This window comes from Podarcis melisellensis (assembly GCF_964234715.1).
Source record: "Podarcis melisellensis genome assembly, chromosome: 5".
Classification (NCBI taxonomy): Eukaryota; Metazoa; Chordata; class Lepidosauria; order Squamata; family Lacertidae; genus Podarcis; species Podarcis melisellensis.
This window is the reverse complement of record NC_138537.1, coordinates 100,739,559-100,761,279: the sequence shown is the minus strand read 5'-3', so window position 1 is coordinate 100,761,279 and position 21,721 is coordinate 100,739,559. Positions and strand designations below refer to the sequence as shown.

General features: G+C 42.0%; 1 protein-coding gene and 1 long non-coding RNA gene across 22 annotated transcripts in view; both read right to left on the bottom strand.

Moving 5' to 3' along the window:
- Window positions 1–21,721, bottom strand: part of CCDC91 (coiled-coil domain containing 91) — a 183,242-nt gene that overhangs the window by 136,260 nt on the left and 25,261 nt on the right. For 16 of the 21 annotated variants that reach the window (XR_014168775.1, XR_014168776.1, XR_014168777.1 and 13 more), the window contains 2 exons: window positions 13,467–13,510; window positions 12,532–12,610 (listed from right to left, as the gene is read on the bottom strand). Coding sequence is in view for 18 of the 21 variants with exons in the window: in XM_081913312.1 (XP_081769438.1) it covers window positions 12,532–12,610; window positions 13,467–13,510 (123 nt within the window). In the remaining 3 variants the exon portion in view is untranslated. Of the gene's footprint in view, window positions 1–12,531; window positions 12,611–13,466; window positions 13,511–19,067; window positions 19,102–21,721 lie in introns of all 21 variants that reach the window. The other 5 variants (XM_081913314.1, XM_081913321.1, XM_081913317.1 and 2 more) reach the window with 1 other exon arrangement.
- Window positions 14,848–16,699, bottom strand: LOC309371030. The gene is made up of 3 exons (XR_014168796.1): window positions 16,588–16,699; window positions 16,359–16,545; window positions 14,848–15,109 (listed from the first exon to the last, which is right to left on the bottom strand). It is a non-coding gene; the product is annotated as an uncharacterized lncRNA (long non-coding RNA).

Genomic DNA, 21,721 nt, shown 5'->3' with positions numbered 1-21,721 from the left:
AAGGCTAGAAAATGCCTGCAATACTCATACCATTGCGTGTGAGCGATCAGTTGAAGTCATTTGCAGAGGAACTGCTTGTCTACACCAGCCCCCAAGTGCCCTGCATCTCTAAAAGATGCCAAATTGCCAAGACAGGCATTAATATTTTCCTGGGTTACTCGATCTGGAAAGGGAGTGAAATAATCTCCCAGATAGCTCAAGTACTTGACTGTATAATCCTTTGCTGCAGGCTCCAGCATTTCCATGCTGGCAAGGATTAAAGCCTCTGCCCCACTGAGGAATGTATTAAGAAAGATGCCAGGAGATAGCAACCTTCTTGCTAGCACACCACTAAGATCCTCTGCCCTTAGGCTTAGATCTCAAGAAAATGCTGTTTATGAAGAGGTAATAAAATGAATAATAAAAGATGTAAATTATTTTATCATTTGTTTCATTCGTTTCCCTTCCAGGGGCTGACATGTCAGCAGCTCTCTACTCCTTCCTTGGAAAGTGCCAGCTTTGAGAGGGCTACCAAAGAACCGCTGTCTGGAGAAAAGTTAAGGACACTGTTGGCCTGAAAGATGGATGCTAAGCAGAGCTACCCAATGTCTATGTTGACATGTCTAGACATTGCTGAAAGCACAGTCAATTCATTAGACTACAAGAAAACAGACCTAGCAAAGATACACAGAATCGTAGAACTGTAGAGGTGGAAGGGATCCCAAGGGTCCAACCCCCTGCAATGCAGTAATCTCAACTAAGGGCCACATATAATGGTTTCCAGACGGGTGGCTTCAGTGTGGTTTCCTTTTCAAGGCAAGGAGACCGGTAGCATCATGAGAAAGCTGCCAAAATAGTTACATGGATCACCTCAATGATGGTGAGCATAGAATTGCAGAGTTGGAAGGGACTCCAATGGTCTTCCAGTCCAGCCCCTTTGATTTCACAAGTCTTATGCATAGCTTTGGGCAATGCAATAGCACCAAGCCAACATCGCAAAAAGATTTCCCTTGGGAGCTCTAACTCAAGATACTAAAATCTATTCATGTTAACTGAAGAACAAACACTGCTACTGGCCTCTACATAAGAAAATCCTGTCCTGGTGGGGTCCCACCCCATTCTGCTAATATGTGAGATACACAACTACTCCTCCGGTTACTCACGCCTACCTCCTCCTATGCTTGTGCGTTTGTTATATCTGCTTTTGTATGGTCACAGAATTATATATCTAATTCTTTCCCCATTAACGCAATAGATCTGCACAGTTTACTTCTTTTTCCTCTTCAGAAGCATAGTTTATGCAGATTTAAAGTCTGCTAAAAGTCTTGTTTAAATTTTAAATGGGTGACAGCTGTAGTCTAAGTACCAGCAGGGATATCAGGGCTCTACAAATCAAGCAAGCTTCCACTCTGCACACAACTTATGACTATATTAGATTTTGACCTGTGCCCTGATAACACCAGTTTCAAGTATCACATGTTTCATTTTTAGATTAACTCTAAAGACTATCTCATTACTACACACATATATGAAATGGAGAAAAACCTGGCCTCCCACATTTTTCATCACAATGTATGGTTGAGCTGCTTTTTCCCAGACCCAAAAAGCACCCCAAAGCACATGCATGAATCTCCTCCCCATCTGTTGCAAGATTTGGATAATAGACACAGGTGTGTCTTAGTCTCTTAGGTTCTCATTATGCACAAGCAAGACACTGCATGCCAAAAACCACAAAGCCTGCACCAGTGGAAACCTATTTCTTAATGGTTATATGCACAGATGTACTGTTTCTGAACTGTATTCCAAAGACTGTTTGATATTTTACAGCCACTACTGGAATGACATGAGAATGGAAGGAGTGAAAAGGGATCAAGGGGGTTAGAATGCTGCTAAGGTGACAGGAAGCAACACCACAAATGAGGCACAGGAAACCATGGAGTTTGCTATTGCTCAACATGGAAAGACCTGCATTTGTCCATCTGGTTTCCGTACTTCCCAAAGATAATCCAAAAAGTCATTTGCAGTAAAGGCTGCAAAGGAACAAGCTGAAGCCTTAAAGTGCACTTCCAAGTGTTCCTTGGCAAGCAAAGCTTTCAGTAAACACCAATCAGCTGGCTAGAACATACAGCAAGCTGCACAGGGATTGGCTGCATTATGCAGTTTCCGATTAGGTAATGTACACAGACAAATTTTCAGATGCCCTAGAGTGTGATCTAATTGAGCAGGTAAAAAAAGCTAAAACCTTAGAAACTGGCACACTTAACCAATATAGTGGTACCTTGGGTTACAGACGCTTCAGGTTATGTATGCATTTTCGGGTTGCGTACTGCACCGAAACTGGAAGTACCGGAACGGGTTACTTCCGAGTTTTGGCGCCTGCACATGCGCAAAAGTGCCAAATTGCAACCCGCGTGTGCGCAGACTCAGCGCTGCGGGTTGTGAACGTGCCTCCCACACGGATCAGTGAGAAAACTTGTGGGAAATTTTTTGGGGGGGATCATCCTACACCCCTGCTTATAGCACAGATATTAAGATAATAATTAATATTTAATGCTGTATTGTTTTTAACACTTGATTGGAAACCACCCAGAGTGGCTGGGGAAACTCAGCCAGATGGGTGGGGTATAAATAAATAAATAATAATAATAATAATAATAATAATAATAATAATAATAATAATAATAATTAGAAACATCATCCAATAAGTTGGAAAAATTGTAAGGAATATCAAAAGATCCTTGATACAGATTACAAACCTATAAAGAACCAAGCTGCGAGTTCAGCATTGTAAACATTGATCACTGTTATAATAAACTGGCCTCCTTAGGTAGACAAAGAAGAAGATAGTTTTAAGAGGAGGAATGTGTTGAGCTAGGCCTGAAATACAAAGTCCTGTGTGCATATTTAGATTTTAAAATACTTAAAGTGGGAGAATGATTGTTGCTCCTATTCACAAGTAAATTCACTTATATAGGTACAGCAAAATGCTTTCTGAAACAAAGAAAAGACTGTCTTTTTGCAATCTTTGTCAGTGCAAGGATATTGTACGAAAAGTTATAACCTTTTTAAAAAGCAGTGGCTTTCGCACGAGGAAGCCTAAATGTGCAGTTCACAGCAGACACATTAAATTGAGACTGGCCTGTTTTATCTTGGCTTAGAATACTTCATGAAGAGAGACAACAAAGATGTACAGTGGTACCTTGGTTCTCAAACTTAATCAGTTCCGGAAGTCTGTTCCAAAACCAAAGCGTTCCAAAACCAAGGCACACTTTCCCATAGAAAGTAATACAAAACAGATTAATCTATTCCAGACTTTTAAAAACAACCCCTAAAAAAGCAATGTAACATGAATTTTACTATCTAACCAGACCATTTCTGGGTTAGGGTTAATTTTACGATTGGGTTAGAGTAAGTGTTGTTTCATGTTTTCTTGTGATTTTGATTCATTTGGGGTTGGTTTGCTTTTTTCAATTTGTTGTGTTGCTGCTTTTTCGTGAGTTGCAAGTTTATTGGCTTTGTGGTTTTCTGGAAAGTTTCAGTTTTAATTTTGAATGCAGCCCTGGCGCTGAGTAAGGGAAGGCTGGGCTGGGGCAGCAAGCGAGCAGGCAAGGGATATCGCTGCTGCCGCTGCCGCCGCCCCAGCTTTCTCCTGCTTGCTGGCAAGTAGGAGTCAGATTGGGCTGCTCCGCTAGGCAGTGCGAAGCTCCCGCTTCCCAGTTTAGAGAGCCCCAATCTGTTGCTGCTTGCACGGGAACAGGAGCTGGACCCAGGCCACTCAGCTGGGGAGGTGCAGGCTCTGTTACACTTTCCGTTGAGGAGTTTGCAGCTGCACTCCCCTCAAGGAAGAAGTTTAAAGGAGCCCCCACCTCCTCATCAGAGCCGCTGTACCACCTGAAGGCAGCCAGGAGCTCCTCAGCTGAGCTGCCCAATCCCGCTCCTACTTGCAGGCAAGCAGGAGTGGAGGCAGGGATCTCTCAGCTGGGGAGTGGAGGCTTTGCGCTCCACTCCACTTGCAAGCAAGCAGGAGCAGGGCAGGGATCTGTCAGAAGTGGAGGCTTCGTGCTTGGACTTCCCCAAGTGGGAATGGACCTCCTGATTATTGAGTGATGTGGGCAAGTTCCTCATCAACAGAGCCTGGGCAGGCTACCTGGGGCCAACATTCACCTTACCACTGGCAATAGGCCTAACAGCCCCACCGTCTCCCCCATGGCCAACTGCCCGAGGACCCCAGCCAACACAGCTTCTGGCTGAGCAAGCTTAACAACAGGCATTAGCTTAGCTTATTTAGCTTTTAGTTGCTATTTTGTAACTATTGTTTTATACTAATTTGTTAATCATATGACTTATGTTGTAATTGTGATGTTTATTTTCTGTTTTATTATGCTATTGTCATTTATTGTTTGTAAGCTGCTTGGAATGAAAAGTGGCACAGAAATACAATAAATCAAATAAAATCAAAGCTTTATACTACTGCTAGGACCAGAAAATATAGTGTTATTAATTAGAAATAAATAGTGGAAATACTAGAATGAATTTCACATCCAATTACATAAATCCTGCCAATAGTAAAAGCAAAAGATTCTTAAGGTATCAAATATGACAAATCAGCACAAAACCTGTACAAATGCTAACACTGCCTCTTCTTGTAGGTTATGAGTAACAACTAAAAAGAGTAAGTCAAGCAGGTATATGTTTGCATTAAAAAAACCCATTCCTTAAAGTTCTATCCATTTAAAAGGAAAGACTATCAACTTCAGAAGCATTAAGCTACAGAATACATTATGTTTGACATTAGACTTTCGCAGTAGACCAGACCCATTCAAAAATATTTATGACAGGGGGGCCACTAGGGGCGCATTGGAAGACAGCCGACAATACCATCTCTCCGGCACACACGAGGTCATTAAGAGGCTGATATGGGAGATTGAGGGCACAAGGCGAAGGGGACGACAGAGGACGAGATGGTTGGACAGTGTTCTCGAAGCTACAAACATGAGTCTGACCAAACTGCGGGAGGCAGTGGAAGACAGGAGTGCCTGGCGTGCTCTGGTCCATGGGGTCACGAAGAGTCGGACATGACTAAACAACATGGGAGTATGCAGCCTCCCTTGTTACCCCAAGGGAATGAGGAACACTGCCTTGCCTGCGGTTGCCATAAATCACCCCTGGATTCGAAAGAAGGGGGTGAGGGCACTAGGCACACAGCCCTCGTATGAGACGGCTCTCCCTGACGCCGTCTCTGATCGTGCGGCCTGGTTGCAGGAGCTCAAAATAAACAATTAGAGAGAAGCAAATGCACATTTTTCGAGCGAAGAACGGGAGTTAAGACTGTTAACTGAAGTGACCTCTGTGAAGTGGAGCAATCGGTTGGATTTAACAGGAAAACATAACAAGAAGATACATCAAAGGGTCGGTATGTCGGAATGGGACGGAATTACCTTATGTGATTACCCAACAACCCTCCCCCCAAGAAGAACCGTTGCAATTACCGATTATAAGCGGGATGATTAAGAACTGTGTGGAAATGAATTACTAATCAAAGACATGGTTTGTGAAACATCGGGGAAGGAACGAAGAGCCTTTGTTTTTTTTTTAATATAATTTTTATTAAGTTTATAGTATACAGAATCCAACTTCCAAACACTTATTTCCATAAATCTAGTGGACTCCCCCCATCTTCCGAACACTGCATTCTTTGTAAGTTTAAAACCTCAGCAAATTGTTAACTTATTTTAAACATAATAATATATCTTCCATTTTATCGTGATATCTGGTCTCTAAACATTTCAGTCCAAATCCATTGTTTTAGTTTCAACACAATAAAATTATTTCATTACACCACTTCTGTCCTGTTGTTCCTTATTTTCCAATTCAAAAAATTAACCGATGCTGAAGCTGTAATTTCCTAAAAAGGAGCATTTTTTAACATTCATACAACTTATAATGCTTTTTCAAATAATCCTTGAACTTTTCCCAAACTTCCTCCGTTTCTTCTTCTCCCGAGTCTCGGATTCTGCCAGTCATTTCAGCCAGTTCCATATAGTCCATCAGCTGCGTCTGCCATTCTTCCAATGTGGGTAGATTTTGTGTCTTCCAGTGCTTTGCCATCAAGATCCTTGCTGCTGTAGTAGCGTACATAAAGAAAATTCTATCTTTCTTTACCACCCTCTGGTCCACCATGCCCAGGAGGAAGGCCTCCGGTTTCTTGGGTAAGGTAAATCTAAGCACCTTTTTTAGTTCATTATGTATCATCTCCCAGAAGGCCTTCACCTTCGGGCAGGTCCACCAGAGGTGTAAGAATGTCCCTTCCTCCTCTTTACATTTCCAACATTTGTTGTCAGACAGGTGATATATCTTTGCAAGCTTGACTGGGGTCATGTACCACCGGTATGTCATTTTCATAATATTTTCCTTCAGGGCACTACATGCCGTAAATTTCATTCCGGTGTTCCATAACCTTTCCCAGTCTTCAAACATAATGTTGTGCCCCAAATCCTGCGCCCACTTTATCATGGAGGATTTAACAATCTCATCCTGTGTATTCCATTTAAGCAACAAGTTGTACATTCTCGAAATTAACTTAGATTTTGGCTCAAGCAGCTCTGTCTCTAATTTCGACTTTTCCTCCTGGAAACCCACTTTTTTGTCCGCTTTAAAAACTTCCTGAATTTGAGCATAATGTAACCAATCTCGCACCTTGTTTTTTAACTTTTCCATACTCTGCAACCTCCAATTATCTCCAATTTTTTCAATTATTTCCCAATATTTAGGCCAGTGGGCCTCCATATTGAGTCTTTTCCGTGCTTTGGCCTCCATCGGTGAGAGCCACCTCGGAGTTTTACTCTCCAATAAGTCTTTATATTTTGACCAGACCATAAAAATTACCCTTCTGACAATATGGTTTTTGAATGATCTATGAACTTTAACCTTGTCATACCACAAATATGCATGCCACCCAAAAGCATTATCAAATCCCTCCAGGTCGAGGACATCGGTGTTCTCCAATAAAATCCAATCTTTCAACCAGCAGAGGGCTGCAGATTCATAATATAACCTCAAGTCCGGCAGGGCAAACCCCCCTCTCTCTTTCGCATCCGTTAGTATTTTAAACTTAATTCGGGGCTTTTTGCCCTGCCAGACAAATTTAGAAATATCCCTCTGCCATTTTCCAAAACATTCCACCTTGTCCACAATCTGGAGGGCCTGAAACAGAAATAGCATTTTCGGCAATACATTCATCTTAATAGCAGCTATTCTACCCAACAAGGAAAGTTTCAGTCTTGACCATGTTTCCAAATCTCTTTTGATCTCTGACCAACATTTCTCATAATTGTCCTTAAACAAATTCAAATTTTTGGAGGTCAAGTGCACCCCTAAATACTTTACTTTTTTGACCACATTTAATTCCGTTTCTTTTCTGAACTCCTCTATTTCAATAGTTGTCAAATTTTTTGCTAGAACTTTAGTCTTTTGTTTATTCAGCTTAAATCCCGCCACCCGACCAAAGTCAGAAATTAATTCTAACGCTCTTTTAGTGCTAGAGGCTGGCTCCTGTAGTGTTAATACCAAGTCATCTGCAAATGCTTTCAGTTTATATTGTTTCTCTCCGACCACAATTCCCTGTGCCAACCGGTCATTTCTAATCTTGTTCAATAGCACCTCCAGGACTGAGATAAACAACAGAGGAGACAGAGGGCACCCCTGTCGTGTCCCTTTTTCAATTTTGAACTCCTCTGTCACCACGTTGTTCACTATCAGTTTAGCTTTTTGTTCTGAATAAATTGCTTCTATTCCATTTTCAAACCCCCGCCCTACTCCCATCCTTTCCAAATTTTTCTTCATAAACATCCAAGAAATGTTGTCAAAGGCTTTCTCCGCATCAATAAAGATCAACACCGCTCTTGTATTAGAATTTGTCTGTAAAAATTCCAGAATATCAATGATGTTTCTTGTGTTGTCAAATAAATGCCTACCAGGGAGAAAGCCTGCTTGGTCCTTATGAATCACTTCATTTAATACTTTCTTAAACCTACTTGCCAAAATGTCTGCAAAGATTTTGTAATCCACATTTAGGAGTGAGATAGGACGGTAGTTTTTAAGTTGAGTTTTTTCAGTTTCTAATTTTGGTATCAACGTGATGAAAGCTTCTTTCCACGTTTCCGGTGCCTTCCTCCCCTCCATAATCTGGTTGCAAACTTCCAACAGTGGTTGTATCAAAGAGTCCTTCAATACCTTATAGTATTTGGAAGTGAGTCCATCTGGTCCTGGAGACTTGCCTAGTTGAAGATTCTGAATGGCGCATTCAATTTCTTGGAGCGTAATGTTACAGTCCAGGGTTGCTCTCATTTCCTGAGGTATTCTTTGTAATCCATTAGTTATAAGAAATTGATCCACCTCCGAATCTTTTTGTGGCCTTTGTGAATAAAGTTCTCTGAAATATCTCTGGAAACACTTTCTAATTTCCTCAGGTTTCTGAACCATTCTCCCTTCAATCTCTAGATTTGTAACTGTATTAAGCTTTTGTCTCTTTTTCAACTGCCAAGCCAACAGCTTCCCACACTTATTAGCTGATTCAAAGGATCTTTGTTTCATTTGTTTAATTTTCCATTCCACCTCTTGATTTATCAATTTCGAATATTGTGCCTGGAAAAACTTCACTTCTCTCAACACTTCCTTCGATTTAGGCCTGGATCTCAGTTTTTTCTCTCCTTCTCTTATTTTCTCCAAAATCTTCTCCTTCTTTTCATTCCAGAGCCTTTTTTTGATCGTGTTCTGCTGTATTAGAAACCCTCTCATAACTGCTTTACTTGCGTCCCAGATTGTTCTTTTTTCCACAGTTGTCTTTAAATTTATTTCAAAATAATCCTTTAAAACTTTTTGGGCCTTCTTAACAATCCCCTGATCTCTTAACAAAGCGTCATTCATTTTCCATCTGAAAGATCCGGTTGTGTTTAATCTCAGTTCCATTCTCAAAGCATTGTGGTCGGAGCAGGTTTTTGGGCAGATTTCCACTTTTCTAGTCTTAGGTGCCAGTCCTCTAGTTATCCATATTTGGTCGATTCGCGTCCATGTCATGTGGGCCTCAGAAAAGAAAGTTCCTTCTTTCCCTAGAGGGTTCTTGATCCTCCATATATCAGTCAAGTCCAAATTGTCAGTCATTTCGAAAAAAGTTTTTGGTAGTCTGCCGTCTTTCGTTATGTTAGCACTTTGCGACTTATCCATATTCACTGAGACGACTCCGTTCATATCTCCCAACATGATAATGTTGTTGTAATCCAAATAGTCCAGCATAGTCTCATGCAGCCTCTTGAAAAATTCCGATTTCCCTTCATTTGGGGCGTAGATTCCTAAAATTAAAAACTTTTCTCCTTGTGTCTGAATTTCAACCGCCAAAATTCTGCCCTGTTCATCTTTAAATACAAATTTTGGTGACAAGTTCTCCTTTGCATATATCACCACTCCTCTTTTCTTAACTTTGTCCGATGAAATAAATTCTTGGCCTAACCTTTTATTAATTAACACTTTTCTGTGGAGTCTTGTCACATGTGTTTCTTGCAAGCAGATAATGTCCAATTGTTCTTTTTTCAAGATATGAAATACTTTTCTCCTTTTTTCTGGAGAGTTCCCGCCATTTATGTTCCAACTAAGAAGCTGTAGAGACATCCTGGTCTAGTACTTGAGTATCACAGTTGGGTATCTATGTTATCCTCCGTTCCCGAAGGATGTGGTGCCGGTCCGCCTCCAGGTGGTACGTGTCCTGGTGGTAATCCCGGTGGTGGAGGCCAAGAATCTGCGGCTCTCTTTTGGAGGTCCTCCTCGTTGTCGTACAGGAACTTCTGCTGGTCCTCTAGTGTTTTAATTCTTACCTTCTTTCCTTTATAGGTAAATGATAAACCTTGAGGGAATTCCCACCTGTAAGGAATTGCGTTGTACCTTAACAGTTTGGCCAAGGTCCAAAGGTCTAAGGTCTAAGGTTCAACAGATATTTGGGAATGTCTCTATAAATTTCTGCTCTTTTGCCTTCAACTTCCAGAGATTTTTTTAAAATGTTGGCCTAGTATCTTGTCTCTTTCCTCTCTTGTTCTCAAGCAAACCAAACAGTCTCTGGACTTGTCTTTCTTAGCCGATCTTCCCAATCTGAAGGCCGTCACAATTTTGAAGTCTTTGTCTTCCTCAACCCCCCAAAATTTAGAAAATAACTGCGTCAAAAATTCCTCTAGGTTGCCCTGCTCCAGTTCTGGGACGGCCCTCAGCCTAAGATTGCATTCCTTACTTTTCAGTTCCACCATTGACAGGTAGGCTTGCTGTTCTCCTACCTGTCTTTTCAGAGGTCTTACTTCCCCTTTGATCTCCTCAACCTTTTTGCACGCTTGCTCAGCTTTTTGATTGGCTTCCGCAGCTAATTTATAGTTCTCAGCCGTAGCTCCTTGCAATTTCTCAATAGCCTGAGTATGCTGGGAAACCTGATCTGATAACTTACTGATAGTAGATGTAGCTCTATCAATTTTAGATGACTGATCGTCCACCTTCTTATTCAAAAGTGCCAATTGTTCCAAGATTTGTTTCAAGACTGGATCAGTTCCTCCAGTTGCCATTTCTTCTGTAGCAAGCGTTTCAACTTCTCCCTCCTGTGCCGTCAGCACAGTTGGTACAGAGGATCTACGTTGATGTGTTAACGTTGTTTGAACAAGCTGCCCAGGTCTCTTATCTTTTTCTTTAGCTTCCTTAGCTTCCTTAGCTTTGGCTGCTCTTGTTTTCCCTGGGCCGCTCATTCCCCAGCTGCCTCTGTTCAAGGTCAAGTAGTCTTTCAATCCATGAGAAAGGCAAGTCCAGAATGTAAACAATTAAACCACAAAGAATCTCGATATAATACAGTTCCCAGGCCTCTATACCTCTGCAAATCCACCAGGGGGGGGTGTTTCATGAGAAGGAAAGTTTCTTTTCCGCCATCAAAGTTCCTATCAACTTTTATAATCCCCAAGTTCAAAAAGGAGGTTTCCAGATAGTTCTGTTTCAAAATAGTGCCACAAGGTGACAGAAAGGTTCCAGTATCAATATTAAAGCGATAATGTATCCATCCATGCAACAATTTATACTTCAGAAGAAGTTTCAGCAGCCTGACAGTTCTCCTTTGCAACACTGGCAGCCCGACAGCTCGGTTGTCCCCTTTAACTCCACGTCACTCCGCAGTAGGGGGAAGGTTCCGTAGCAAAATAAACCAAATGATTTAATCCTTCATTCCTTTTAATTTCTAAAAACACAGTCTATTGATGCCCCTTCATACTATTTTCAAAGTCTCTTTTTAAGCGCTTCAGCCCACATCAAATTCTTTGCTTTGCTCTGATTAGCAGGGTCGGGAGACGGACTTCCTGTTACTCGCCTCCCGTTTTCAGCCGAATTAAATAAATTTAAGTCAATCTTTAGTACCCCTTACTCACGGGTAAATTGCAGCCAATTCCGATACTTTTCAAGAAGAAAGGTCGACGCTCATCAGCAGCAGCAGCGCGGCTTCACTTCCGCGAAAAGAGCGATGAACTCACAGCGCCGCTCCCCCTTTCACGTTCCGGAGCCTCTTACGAGGTCCCTTCCTCGCTTCTGGGGGGGCTTCTGGCACCCGCCGAGTCCCACGGCCGCAGGCTCGCTCTGCCTGCGGTTTATCTGAATGGGTCTCCGCTTTGCCGTAGCGGACGACCCTTTTTCGCGGAGCCCCTCTTCACTGGGTAAAGAGGACCGCCATTGCCGTTTTGCGCCGCCTCCGGAAGAGCCTTTGGAATGACGCAGTCATAAAAAGAGACTTGTTTAATAGCAGGGCAGGCTACTGGATTTACGATTGAGGGGGAGGAGACCATGGTAATTGGAATGTGAGTTTGACCTGGCAGAACCCCCTAAGATTGAGGAGAGATTGTCAGACCTGCGAGGATTTAATGGGCAGACTTTAAGAATGTTTTGTTCGGAAGTGTGGAAATGGTGTCTGTCTCTGTGAAATATGGCTCTTGGAGGAACGGAAAATCCACACGGGATAAACGTCTGTTTTCAACCCGCTTGTGGAGACTACCAGAGGTCAGAAAGAAAGGAATATATGACAACAACAAGAAAATGAGGGAAATGATAAAGAGAAGATTGGATAGAACTGTGAATACTATTTGGACAGAACTGTAACATCAAAGCAGCAGCAAGAGAGATGTTTGGATCCCTTTCTGAGCTCGAAGCATGGGTACCCCCAACAAAAATTTTAAAATTTGGCTTTGTAATTTGGAACTAATGTGATTTGATTGGTTTGTTAATTAAAATTATTTATATATATATATATATATGACAGCTGTTGCTTTTCAGTAACAAAACTGCACACTAGCACTAAATAGAGAAGTTACAAATGTACATTTATCAAGCATTATGTTTTAAAATTACAGTAATTACACTATAAATAGTCTCCAAGGTCACTTCAATAGTAGCCATGGACAACAACAAAAATGGTTCAGAGTTCATGGACTTATTCCGGATGCTCTAATTTAAACTGGTAAAGTAAAACCTGATTTTGCTTTTTCTCTCTACCTGTGGGAAATGCTGCCCAAGGAATAGCTGGAGAAGTAACTGGGGGTTCACCATTTCCATCCTTAAAGTTTTCTGCTGCCTGAAAATACAAGGCATATTATTAGTGTTTAAGACGTGGACTTTCCAGCACCACGTCCTGATCAGGTACACATTACATTTCTTGTATAGTACAGTGTTGCATACCATGTTAGTTTAAACATGTTTTTGCCATACGCTTGAGGATATGATATTCCCCCACTGCCCCAGCTCAATGTGAAGGGGCTGCAAATGAGAGGTTCCATTATGTTAATCCAGTCACATGGGCAACAACAGAAGACATTTCCACTCTGTGCTCTTTGCGATATCACATCTCTATTGCTGCAACCTCCACATGATTCCTCTTCCAGATCTGTAGTCCACAAATGTTACATGGGTGCCATGGTAGCCATGCTCCTTGGGACTACAGCAGTGCATTCTATGTTGGGTTGCCCTTGAAAACAACAGTTATTTAAGAAGAGACTTTTAATTATTTAAGATTGAACATACCGTATGTTCCAGCGTACAAGACAACTTTTTATCCCTGGAAAATCACCCCAAAAGTTGGGGGTCATTTTATAAGCCGGGTATACGCATTGGGAAGGAGGAGAGGGAGCCGTCGCTCCTCCTCCTTCGCCACAGAAAGGGACGCAGAAAGTCCTTCCAAGTGTGGCGCTCACTCGCCTGCCCGCCAAACGCCTCGCCTCGGGCTGCTGCTGCGACGGCAGAGGCAGTAGAGGGGTGTGTGCTCTGCCCCTGGCAGCGTTCAAACTCTATAACTCTAAAACTCTAAAATTGAACAGCAAAAGTTGGGGATCATCTTATATGCCCCGTCACCTAATACGCCGGAATCTACGGTAAATAAGTTAGTTTAACACTATATTAACTGAATGCTTACAAACTATTTCTTAGCTCCATACCTCAAAACCTCCAAAGTCGTCGTCATCCATTTTCCTGGAAATACCTAGAGAACAATATAAGATGTTCATTTACAAATCTTTACCGTTCATTAATAATCCTCTTTCTCTTTAATCTCTGAAATAACTTAAGTGGTAAAAATGTCCTTGAAATTCCCTCCTGAGTCTACGTTTAAATGACAATTAAAAAACACATAATGAATGGAGTATAGAGCTCTCACAAACACTAGTATTTTTGATCCAGACTTTACTAAAGATCCACAGGTAGGTGTGGTTTTAAGTGGGTAGAACTTTGTGTTGAGATTTATAAGGATTGGTTCCAAGAGGGAGATCATGTGCCCAGGTGTTAAAATATAGAGAACACCACCCCCTTGCTTGCATGTATCCAAACACAGGGCAGCCAATCCCATTTTGCTGTCTGAAGCCAAACGGGAAGGTGTCACTCACCCCCCGCCCGGCCTGGCAAAGCCTCACTTACTGGGATTGAACAGTGGCAGTTTCTAGCAAGATCTCACTGGAAGCCACTGCCAGTTCTCCTCAGTTATCCAGCAGTGGCATCAGGGGCTAGCAGAACACACACACACACACCCATGCAATTCCACCACCCAAGGCAGCTGCCTCATGGAGTCTACCTCATGAACTCAAATATTAAGATCTCCAGTGGAGCACTTCCAGCAGGTGACCCCAGCATCTGAGCTGACCTGGGCTGCTACTGGTGAGAGTGTGACAACATTCCAGTTGTCAAACACCCTCCCCAAAGACATTTGACTGGCACCTACTTTATAGTTTTTTCAGCCCCAAGCAAACGCCAGACTGTTTTAGATACAATTTCAATCCTACTGACTGTTTAATGTCTTTGATGGTACTGTATAATCTTTAACACTTCAAACTTTGTACACCACTTTGGAAGATTGCAGACCAGAAAAATGATATAACGTACACTTAAAATACTTTATGTAGTCAGCTTTAAAACATTTGTTCAGTAAGGAGGGTAAACAGGTTTTTCTCAATGTTTAAGCAAGAATTCTCAACTCTATAAACCACCAAGAACCCTCAGGACAAGGAGGAACAAAAAGTTAATAATGCAACCAGAGGGGGAGTAACTGAGAAGTAGGATGTTTGTCTTATAATGAAATCTACAATTAATGCACCAAGTCTGCACACTTGGAAACGGTTATGGCAAAATGTTCCACACCAAAAAATCAGCATTAGTTATTTTTGTTAATTAATTCTTTGCTGGTACTTAACCTTCCTAGAGCTCAACTCTATTCAGAGAGGTTCAAACAATATATGTTGAAGATGGAACAACAGAAGTGCAGGTACACCCTTGTGCAAATTAACTGAAACAAAAAAACACACGAAATGCCAGTTGATCATTATGGTGTCAGAAGCCTGCAGCCAACAGAAGGAATTATGCGCTTGCCGCAATATACTCTTCTACAAAGAGAGTTATTCCAGAGCTGGAAAAGAGGTATCCTGACAGTGCTGGGATATTGAAGCAGGATCTGCAGAGAGGAGTGGGACAAAATACCTCCTGAGGTGTTTGCAACCCTGGTGGCCACCTACAAGAAACACCTGACCTCTGTAATCGCCAACAAGGGTTTTGCCCCCAAGTACTAAGTCATCTTTTGCAAAGCGATCAAATACTTACCGTATTTTTCGCACCAGAGGGCGCACCGGACGATAGGGCGCACCTAGTTTTGGGAGGCAGAAAACAAGAAAAAATTATTCTGAACCCCAGAAGCCAGAACAGCAAGAGGGATCTGGCTTCTGGGATACCGTGTGGCTGTTCTGGCTTCTGGTGTAACCGCACCAAGCTTCTTCAGGGCAGCGGGATGAAGGCTCCCCCTGCCCAAAGAGGCTGCGCAGGGCTAAAGCAGAAGCCAGGACAGGCGCGTCGCTGAAGGGGCACTGCGCCTTCTCTCTCTCTGCGCAGCGCCTCTCCTTCACAGGAGAGGCGCTGTGCAGAGAGGGAGAAGGGGCAGCGCCCTTTAGCGAAGCTGGAGAAGGAACAGAAGGAGACCCTTCTGTTCCTCCTCCGGCTTCGCTGGACAGGCGCGTTGCTGAAGGGGCGCTGCGCCTTCTCTCTCTCTCTGCGCAGTGCCTCTCCTTCGCAAGCTGCCGCCCCAAGCCTCGCGCGCCCGGCGGGACCTCCCGCCGGGCGCGCAAGGCTTGCAGACACTCGCCCAAGTACGGGGAGACCTCCGGAGGGCTCCCTGTGCTTCGGGCAACAGGCTGCCGCCCCAAACCCCGCGTGCCTGGCGGGAGCTCCTGCCGGGCACGCAAGGCTTGCAGACACTCGCCCGAAGCACGGGGAGCCCTCCGGAGGGCTCCGCGTGCTTCGGGCGGCAAGCTGCCGCCCCAAGCCTCGCACGCCCGGCGGGAGCTCCTGCCGGGCGTGCAAGGCTTGCAGACACTCGCCCGAAGCACGGGGAGCGCTCCCGAGGGCTCCCTGTGCTTCGGGCAACAGGCTGCCGCCCCAAGCCTCGCGCGCCTGGCGGGAGCTCCTGCCGGGCACGCAAGGCTTGCAGACACTCGCCCAAGTGCGGGGAGCCCTCCGGAGGGCTCCCTGTGCTTCGGGCAACAGGCTGCCGCCCGAAGCCTCGCACGCTCGGCGGGACCTCCCGCCGGGCGCGCAAGGCTTGCGGACACTCGCTGCGGCTGTAGGCTGCTGCCCGCAAGCCTTGTGAGCCCGCGGGAACTCCCGCCGGGCTTGCAAGGCTTGCGGATAGCTTCCTGAAGCCTGGAGAGCGAGAGGGGTCGGTGCGCACCGATGCCTCTCGCTCTCCAGGCTTCAGCGAAAGCCTGCATTCGCACCATAGGACGCACACACATTTCCCCTTCATTTTTGGAGGGGAAAAAGTGCGTCCTATGGAGCTATGGAGCGAAAAATACAGTATTTCACCCATTATAATGCACATCAATCTCTGACTTTTGTCTTCTGGGTTTCTGGAGGTTTTCCTGTTGTTATTCTGTCTCTCACAGCTACAATAAACCTACCATTAAAATTATGGACTGGTCATTTCTTCGACAGAGGGCCAACGGGCAAATTTAGCAGGGGATCAAATACTTTTCCCCCTTACTGTATATGTGAGTTTTGTACATGTATATGTGAGTTTTGTACATGTATATGTGAGTTTTGTACATGTATATGTGAGTTTTATACAATAAACTACATTGTTTGTTTCAATTAATTTGCACAAGGGTGTATATATGACATGTCTGAAAACCAGAGCATTTTAGATGGCGCTAATTAAAGAAATGGAGGTAATCGGAGGAGATGTCCTCCCGGTGAGCTCACTTGCTATCCAACCTGGCTATGCCAAAGATAGATAATTGCTAATACATTTATTAAAAGCTTCATGTATGGCAATCAGTTATAACTGGGGGGAAATCCAGTTTTCCAGAACTGGGTGACTGGATATCTAGAGTATTGGTTGAGGGTGGAGTGTTCAAATGATAAAATTGATTAATTTAGTCACTAGAAGAGAGAGCAGACTCAGTGATCAATTCAATGAAAAACTGAGAGGCTGTTATGCATTGGTTAAACCAAATATCAAATATTATAATAAGTTTATAAATTAAATATTAGGTACCGTTTATTTCTTACTGGGGTTTTTCCTTGTTAAGTACTTAATCATTTAAGTATTAGACTGTACTATCATGATATCACTATTATCACATGTGTACACATGTTCATCTACGTATAATATACAAATTGTTTAATAAATAAACTCAAGTATAATAATTTTGTGTAATATTAGTAGTAAATGTTAGTAAAAGTCCATTTTCATCTTTATATTTACTCTGAAATCTTAAGTTTTGTGCACTAGGGATGGAAATATTTTTACACTCTCTGTTGCTGTTCCAAATTGGCACAGCAGCTCATTGCAATAATGTTTCCTGCTTTTCACACTGCCCCTTAGCTTTCCTGGTGGGTTCAGCACAAACTACAGCTTTACACATGACTGTGGTGAGTGTCTGCCCCCACAGACGTTCTTCCCTAAGTTTCATTAAAAGGGTTCATTTACAGTTTGGAAGCTGATTGGTACACTCATGACTTTTGTGGCTATTGCCAGATATATTTTTAACTAAAGCACTCTTGCTTCTTTGGAAAATTTTTAAGTTATGAACCCTGCTAATGAAGATAAATTCAGCCATGAGTTGACCATGGAAAAGTACACAGAGGGATGGGGGGTTGGTGGATTACATACATGGGCTCTCTGCTTCCCTGGTATCTAGTCAAAATAAATAAGATCAAGCTATTCAACTAGTGGCTTAGAAAGTTAAGTTGTATTTGAACCAAAAATAATCCTTCCTAAAGCAGGGATGGTAAGTTTTTTTGATGGTCTGCATCTTCCCATGGAAAGTGGGAGAGGAGAATTCCAGAAGTAGGCAGGACCAAACAGTCACACAACCTTAACACACACCATGCAGAACAACAGCACTTGATAGCTAAAGGTAATTTTCAATTAGTAGCCCCCTCCACAAATCTTTTAAGTGAGATTTTTAGTAAACTGGAAGGTAACCAGCTACCTTCCTATTTAAAAGAGACTCAGCATTAATTTTGATTAACCTGAAGTTTATAAAAGTAAACTGAGAGGATTACGGTGATTAATCAATTGCTTTAGCTTTCTCTTTTGTTTTCTACTGCTTGCTGACACAGAAGAGAAGGTGGGCAGAGCATCCAACAATTTCCACTCACCTGTGAACATTACCTATGGAAAGTGGAGATTTGAACCCTGATCTCCCAGGTTTTAGTCCCAACACTCTTAACCTACACAGTCTTCCTAGAGTACTTCTGCTATGGGGCAGCTATATAAATTAAGTAGGTAAATAAATATCAGGAAAGCAAAATGTCACTTAGAGAAGGGTCTAAAATATTCCTTGAAGCTTGAATTTGTTTTATTCTGGATTGTTTTACTTGATGTATAAATGTGTTGTAAACCATTTTGAGATTTTTTTCTTTAAAATATAAAGCGGTATAGAAATAAAATGAATCAGACCTGGAATGGTGTCTAGACATTCTGTTGTGGCAACCATTATCTAGGCTTAAGGTTTCATTTGGCAATTAGCTGAGTTTCTAACACTGATGGACACATAGGGCTTATTCACACTGAATCTTTGTCCTGCTCTTTCCAGGCACAGGTCCGTGCTGAAAGGTCTGTGTCTGAGCGTTATTTTTATTTATTTTTTGTCCTAAAGCTTTCCCCATGAAAACCTACTTTTTAGTGTTCAATCAGAGCATATATTATGGTTTGCTCCAACTGAGCTTTAAAGAGTAGATTTTTACAGTGAAATATCGAAAGCAAAAAAAGGGCACTCTTGGACATGGAGCTTTAAAACACAGACCATGCTTGGAAAGAGCAAAGGAAAGGAAAGTGTGGATAAGCCCTTCACTCTAACAGTTTTCACAGGCACTCATCAGCATTTCTGCAGTTCAAAATTACATGATCCTGTTTAACATTTACAATTTGAAGCACATGTATTAAGTTCCAAAAGGTCAGCTTCACAAAACCAGATGACAGAGGAAAAATGAGGATTCTGTACATGATACATATACTTAGGAAAGGCGAAGTTTAAGAAAATTTACACAAAACTCACATTAATAACTTCTGAACCTACGCCAACACATGACCTGTAGGGTAGGAAATTAAGCTAATTATTTCCGGAGACAGAATCCAAACTCTTCTAGTAAGAAATATGGTACTTTTGCAATGAATTTAGATAAGGTGCAACTGCTGAATAGGATACCTGTAGAATTTTTCAATGATGGTAAAAGCTAAACATTATTAAGAAACTTATATCCATGCAAGAGCCTCACTCAAACATGAACATTCAATTAATCAGTCATTTCAGTTTCCTTTAAAAAACAAAAAGATTTTTCAATCACTATTCAACAAGAGGAAGAAAACTGTACTTGCTTGAAAAGAAGAGTCATAATTTTTCCCACATCCAAGTAAATAAAGGATCTCAGAGGTAGCTTGAGGAAAAATTATGTGGGGTCTAAAGTTGTGGCACAGTAATACATTACTATAGTGCCATCTGCACTACACATCTGATAAAACTTGGGCAGCTTTCTGCTGTCATCTTGTACAACTACACTGGCAGGCATGGCACCACCCACTTTCAAGTATGCATGACTACACTACAGATGCTTCTCACAGCCATGTTTCAGCAACAAATCCCACTTAATCCTATGTAGCACTGCCCACATCCAGCAGAAATACCACCTACAATGAATGATCCAATGGCACCTCACATTTGCATATGCAGAGTTAGGGCCAAACCTCCACAGCTGCCCCTAGCCCTCTTGGGAGGGCCGCTACTCAGTACAATATGAGAAGTTTTCCTCCTCCCAAGACAACAAAAGGCAACCACTCAGGGAAGGTGGGGGGTGCAGAGTCTGGACATGAAATTATCCTATCCTTCAGCATCAATATGCCATATATCACCAGATATTTTTTAGTTGCATCGGATTGAATGCATGGCAGAATTTAGAGATATTTGGGATTTTAACGAGGCTTGTGATGTTGCATGATTATAAGATGCTTTTATAATATCCCCAACTGTCTGCTGCATTTCTGCATTTCAAGGGAAGATGCTTTGGTCTGATCCAGTTTTGCTTTTTATTTGTTCCTAAGTAATGGTGAATAAACTTCCAGCTACTCATTAAGGAATTCTAGTTTCCCAGTTCATAAATTAAAAGCTACTCAACCCAGTGTACACAGAGCAGTAGAGTGCTATGGCTGAATGAACATGTACTATCAGTATCATACTGATGAGGCAAAGAAAGGATACAAATTGGAACACACAGGATTCCCTCCCCATGAGAACTTCCTGATTTTCCCAGTGAAGAAGTAGCAATTCTGAGAGGGGGGATTAAAACCTCTGATGAATGTTTTCTCTTTCAGAATAAGTGAAACAATAGTTGAAGTAGTGCTTTAAAATAATTTAATCAAACTGCTACAAAACTCCAAGATTCCACAGAAATGTGGCCCATGTTCTGGAGTTCTAAACAAGTAACACTCTCAGGACCAAAAATAATTACAAATTACAAATACAGGTAATTCGCAACTCATGTACATTTAACTTGTGTGGGTTCAGTTTTAAGCGCTTGGCAAAAAAGAAGAAGAATTAAAAAAGAGATTTGGGCTTTATGTACTATCTCCAGAACGTAACCCTCATGTAAGTTGAGAGGCACCTGTATACACTTATAAGAGGTAGACAGAACAGTGCAAGATGCTTTATACTGAAGCACCTAACTGTGCTACATATACATGTGTCTACTAAGAGGGAAACTCTAGTGGGCTCAACGGAGTTTACTCAAAGTTAAGTATTAATACATACTTTTGAAAACAGGAAAAACTAAGCAGAAGTTGAAAGTTGAAGCCACTAACAAAACCATTAAACACCATACTTAAAAAGTATATAGATCTTAAAAATTGTGCAAAAACAAAAGAAACTCATATTTTAGTAAAAGGTCTACTGATGCACACTTTAATTGGCAATAACTCCACTGACCTCAGTGAGACAGGCTTCTAAGTAAACATTTAGAGGAACAAACTTTACACAGCACAATAATTGTAGATAAAATTAACAATGCTGAAACTATATTTATTGTTCCATTGTATCTTACTCTAATCTAAGAACAGGGCACATGCAGCCCTCCAAATGTTATTGGACAACAACTCTCATCATTAATGCAGATTGAGGCTGATGTGGGTTGGGAGTCAGAGACTCCCCTTAAGTGCTCTAATCAGTCTTCAAGACATTCATAGTTACTAATTTTCATCCACAATTATTTATAACAGAGTTAATTATAACAATGTGGCACAGTTCTAAACAGACAGCCCTTTCCTCTTCTGGGATATGAATGCAGTCACCATTTCTAGTTACCAGTATCCGATATTTCAGAAATAGAACAAGCCTTGAACAAAAATTATTCAATTAACTTTTCTTGCCTAGAATCAGCACAATATTGGGGGGAAAGTTTCCATTTCAATTTCCACAAAGCAGGACCATCATTCTAGTAAGGCACAAACCACCACCATCAGCCCACCATTTCATGAATGAAGCATGTCATATACTACTCGGGACTGATGACTCTAAAAGCACTTATCTTGAAATTCACTTCTTTCACAGAAGCAATTACACCCACTCTAGAAAAAGCAATTAATTACTACATTGTCTGGAGGTTTTCAATGCAGTTATCCAATATGTCTACCCACTATTCCAGTTGTCACCATTCCATCTTT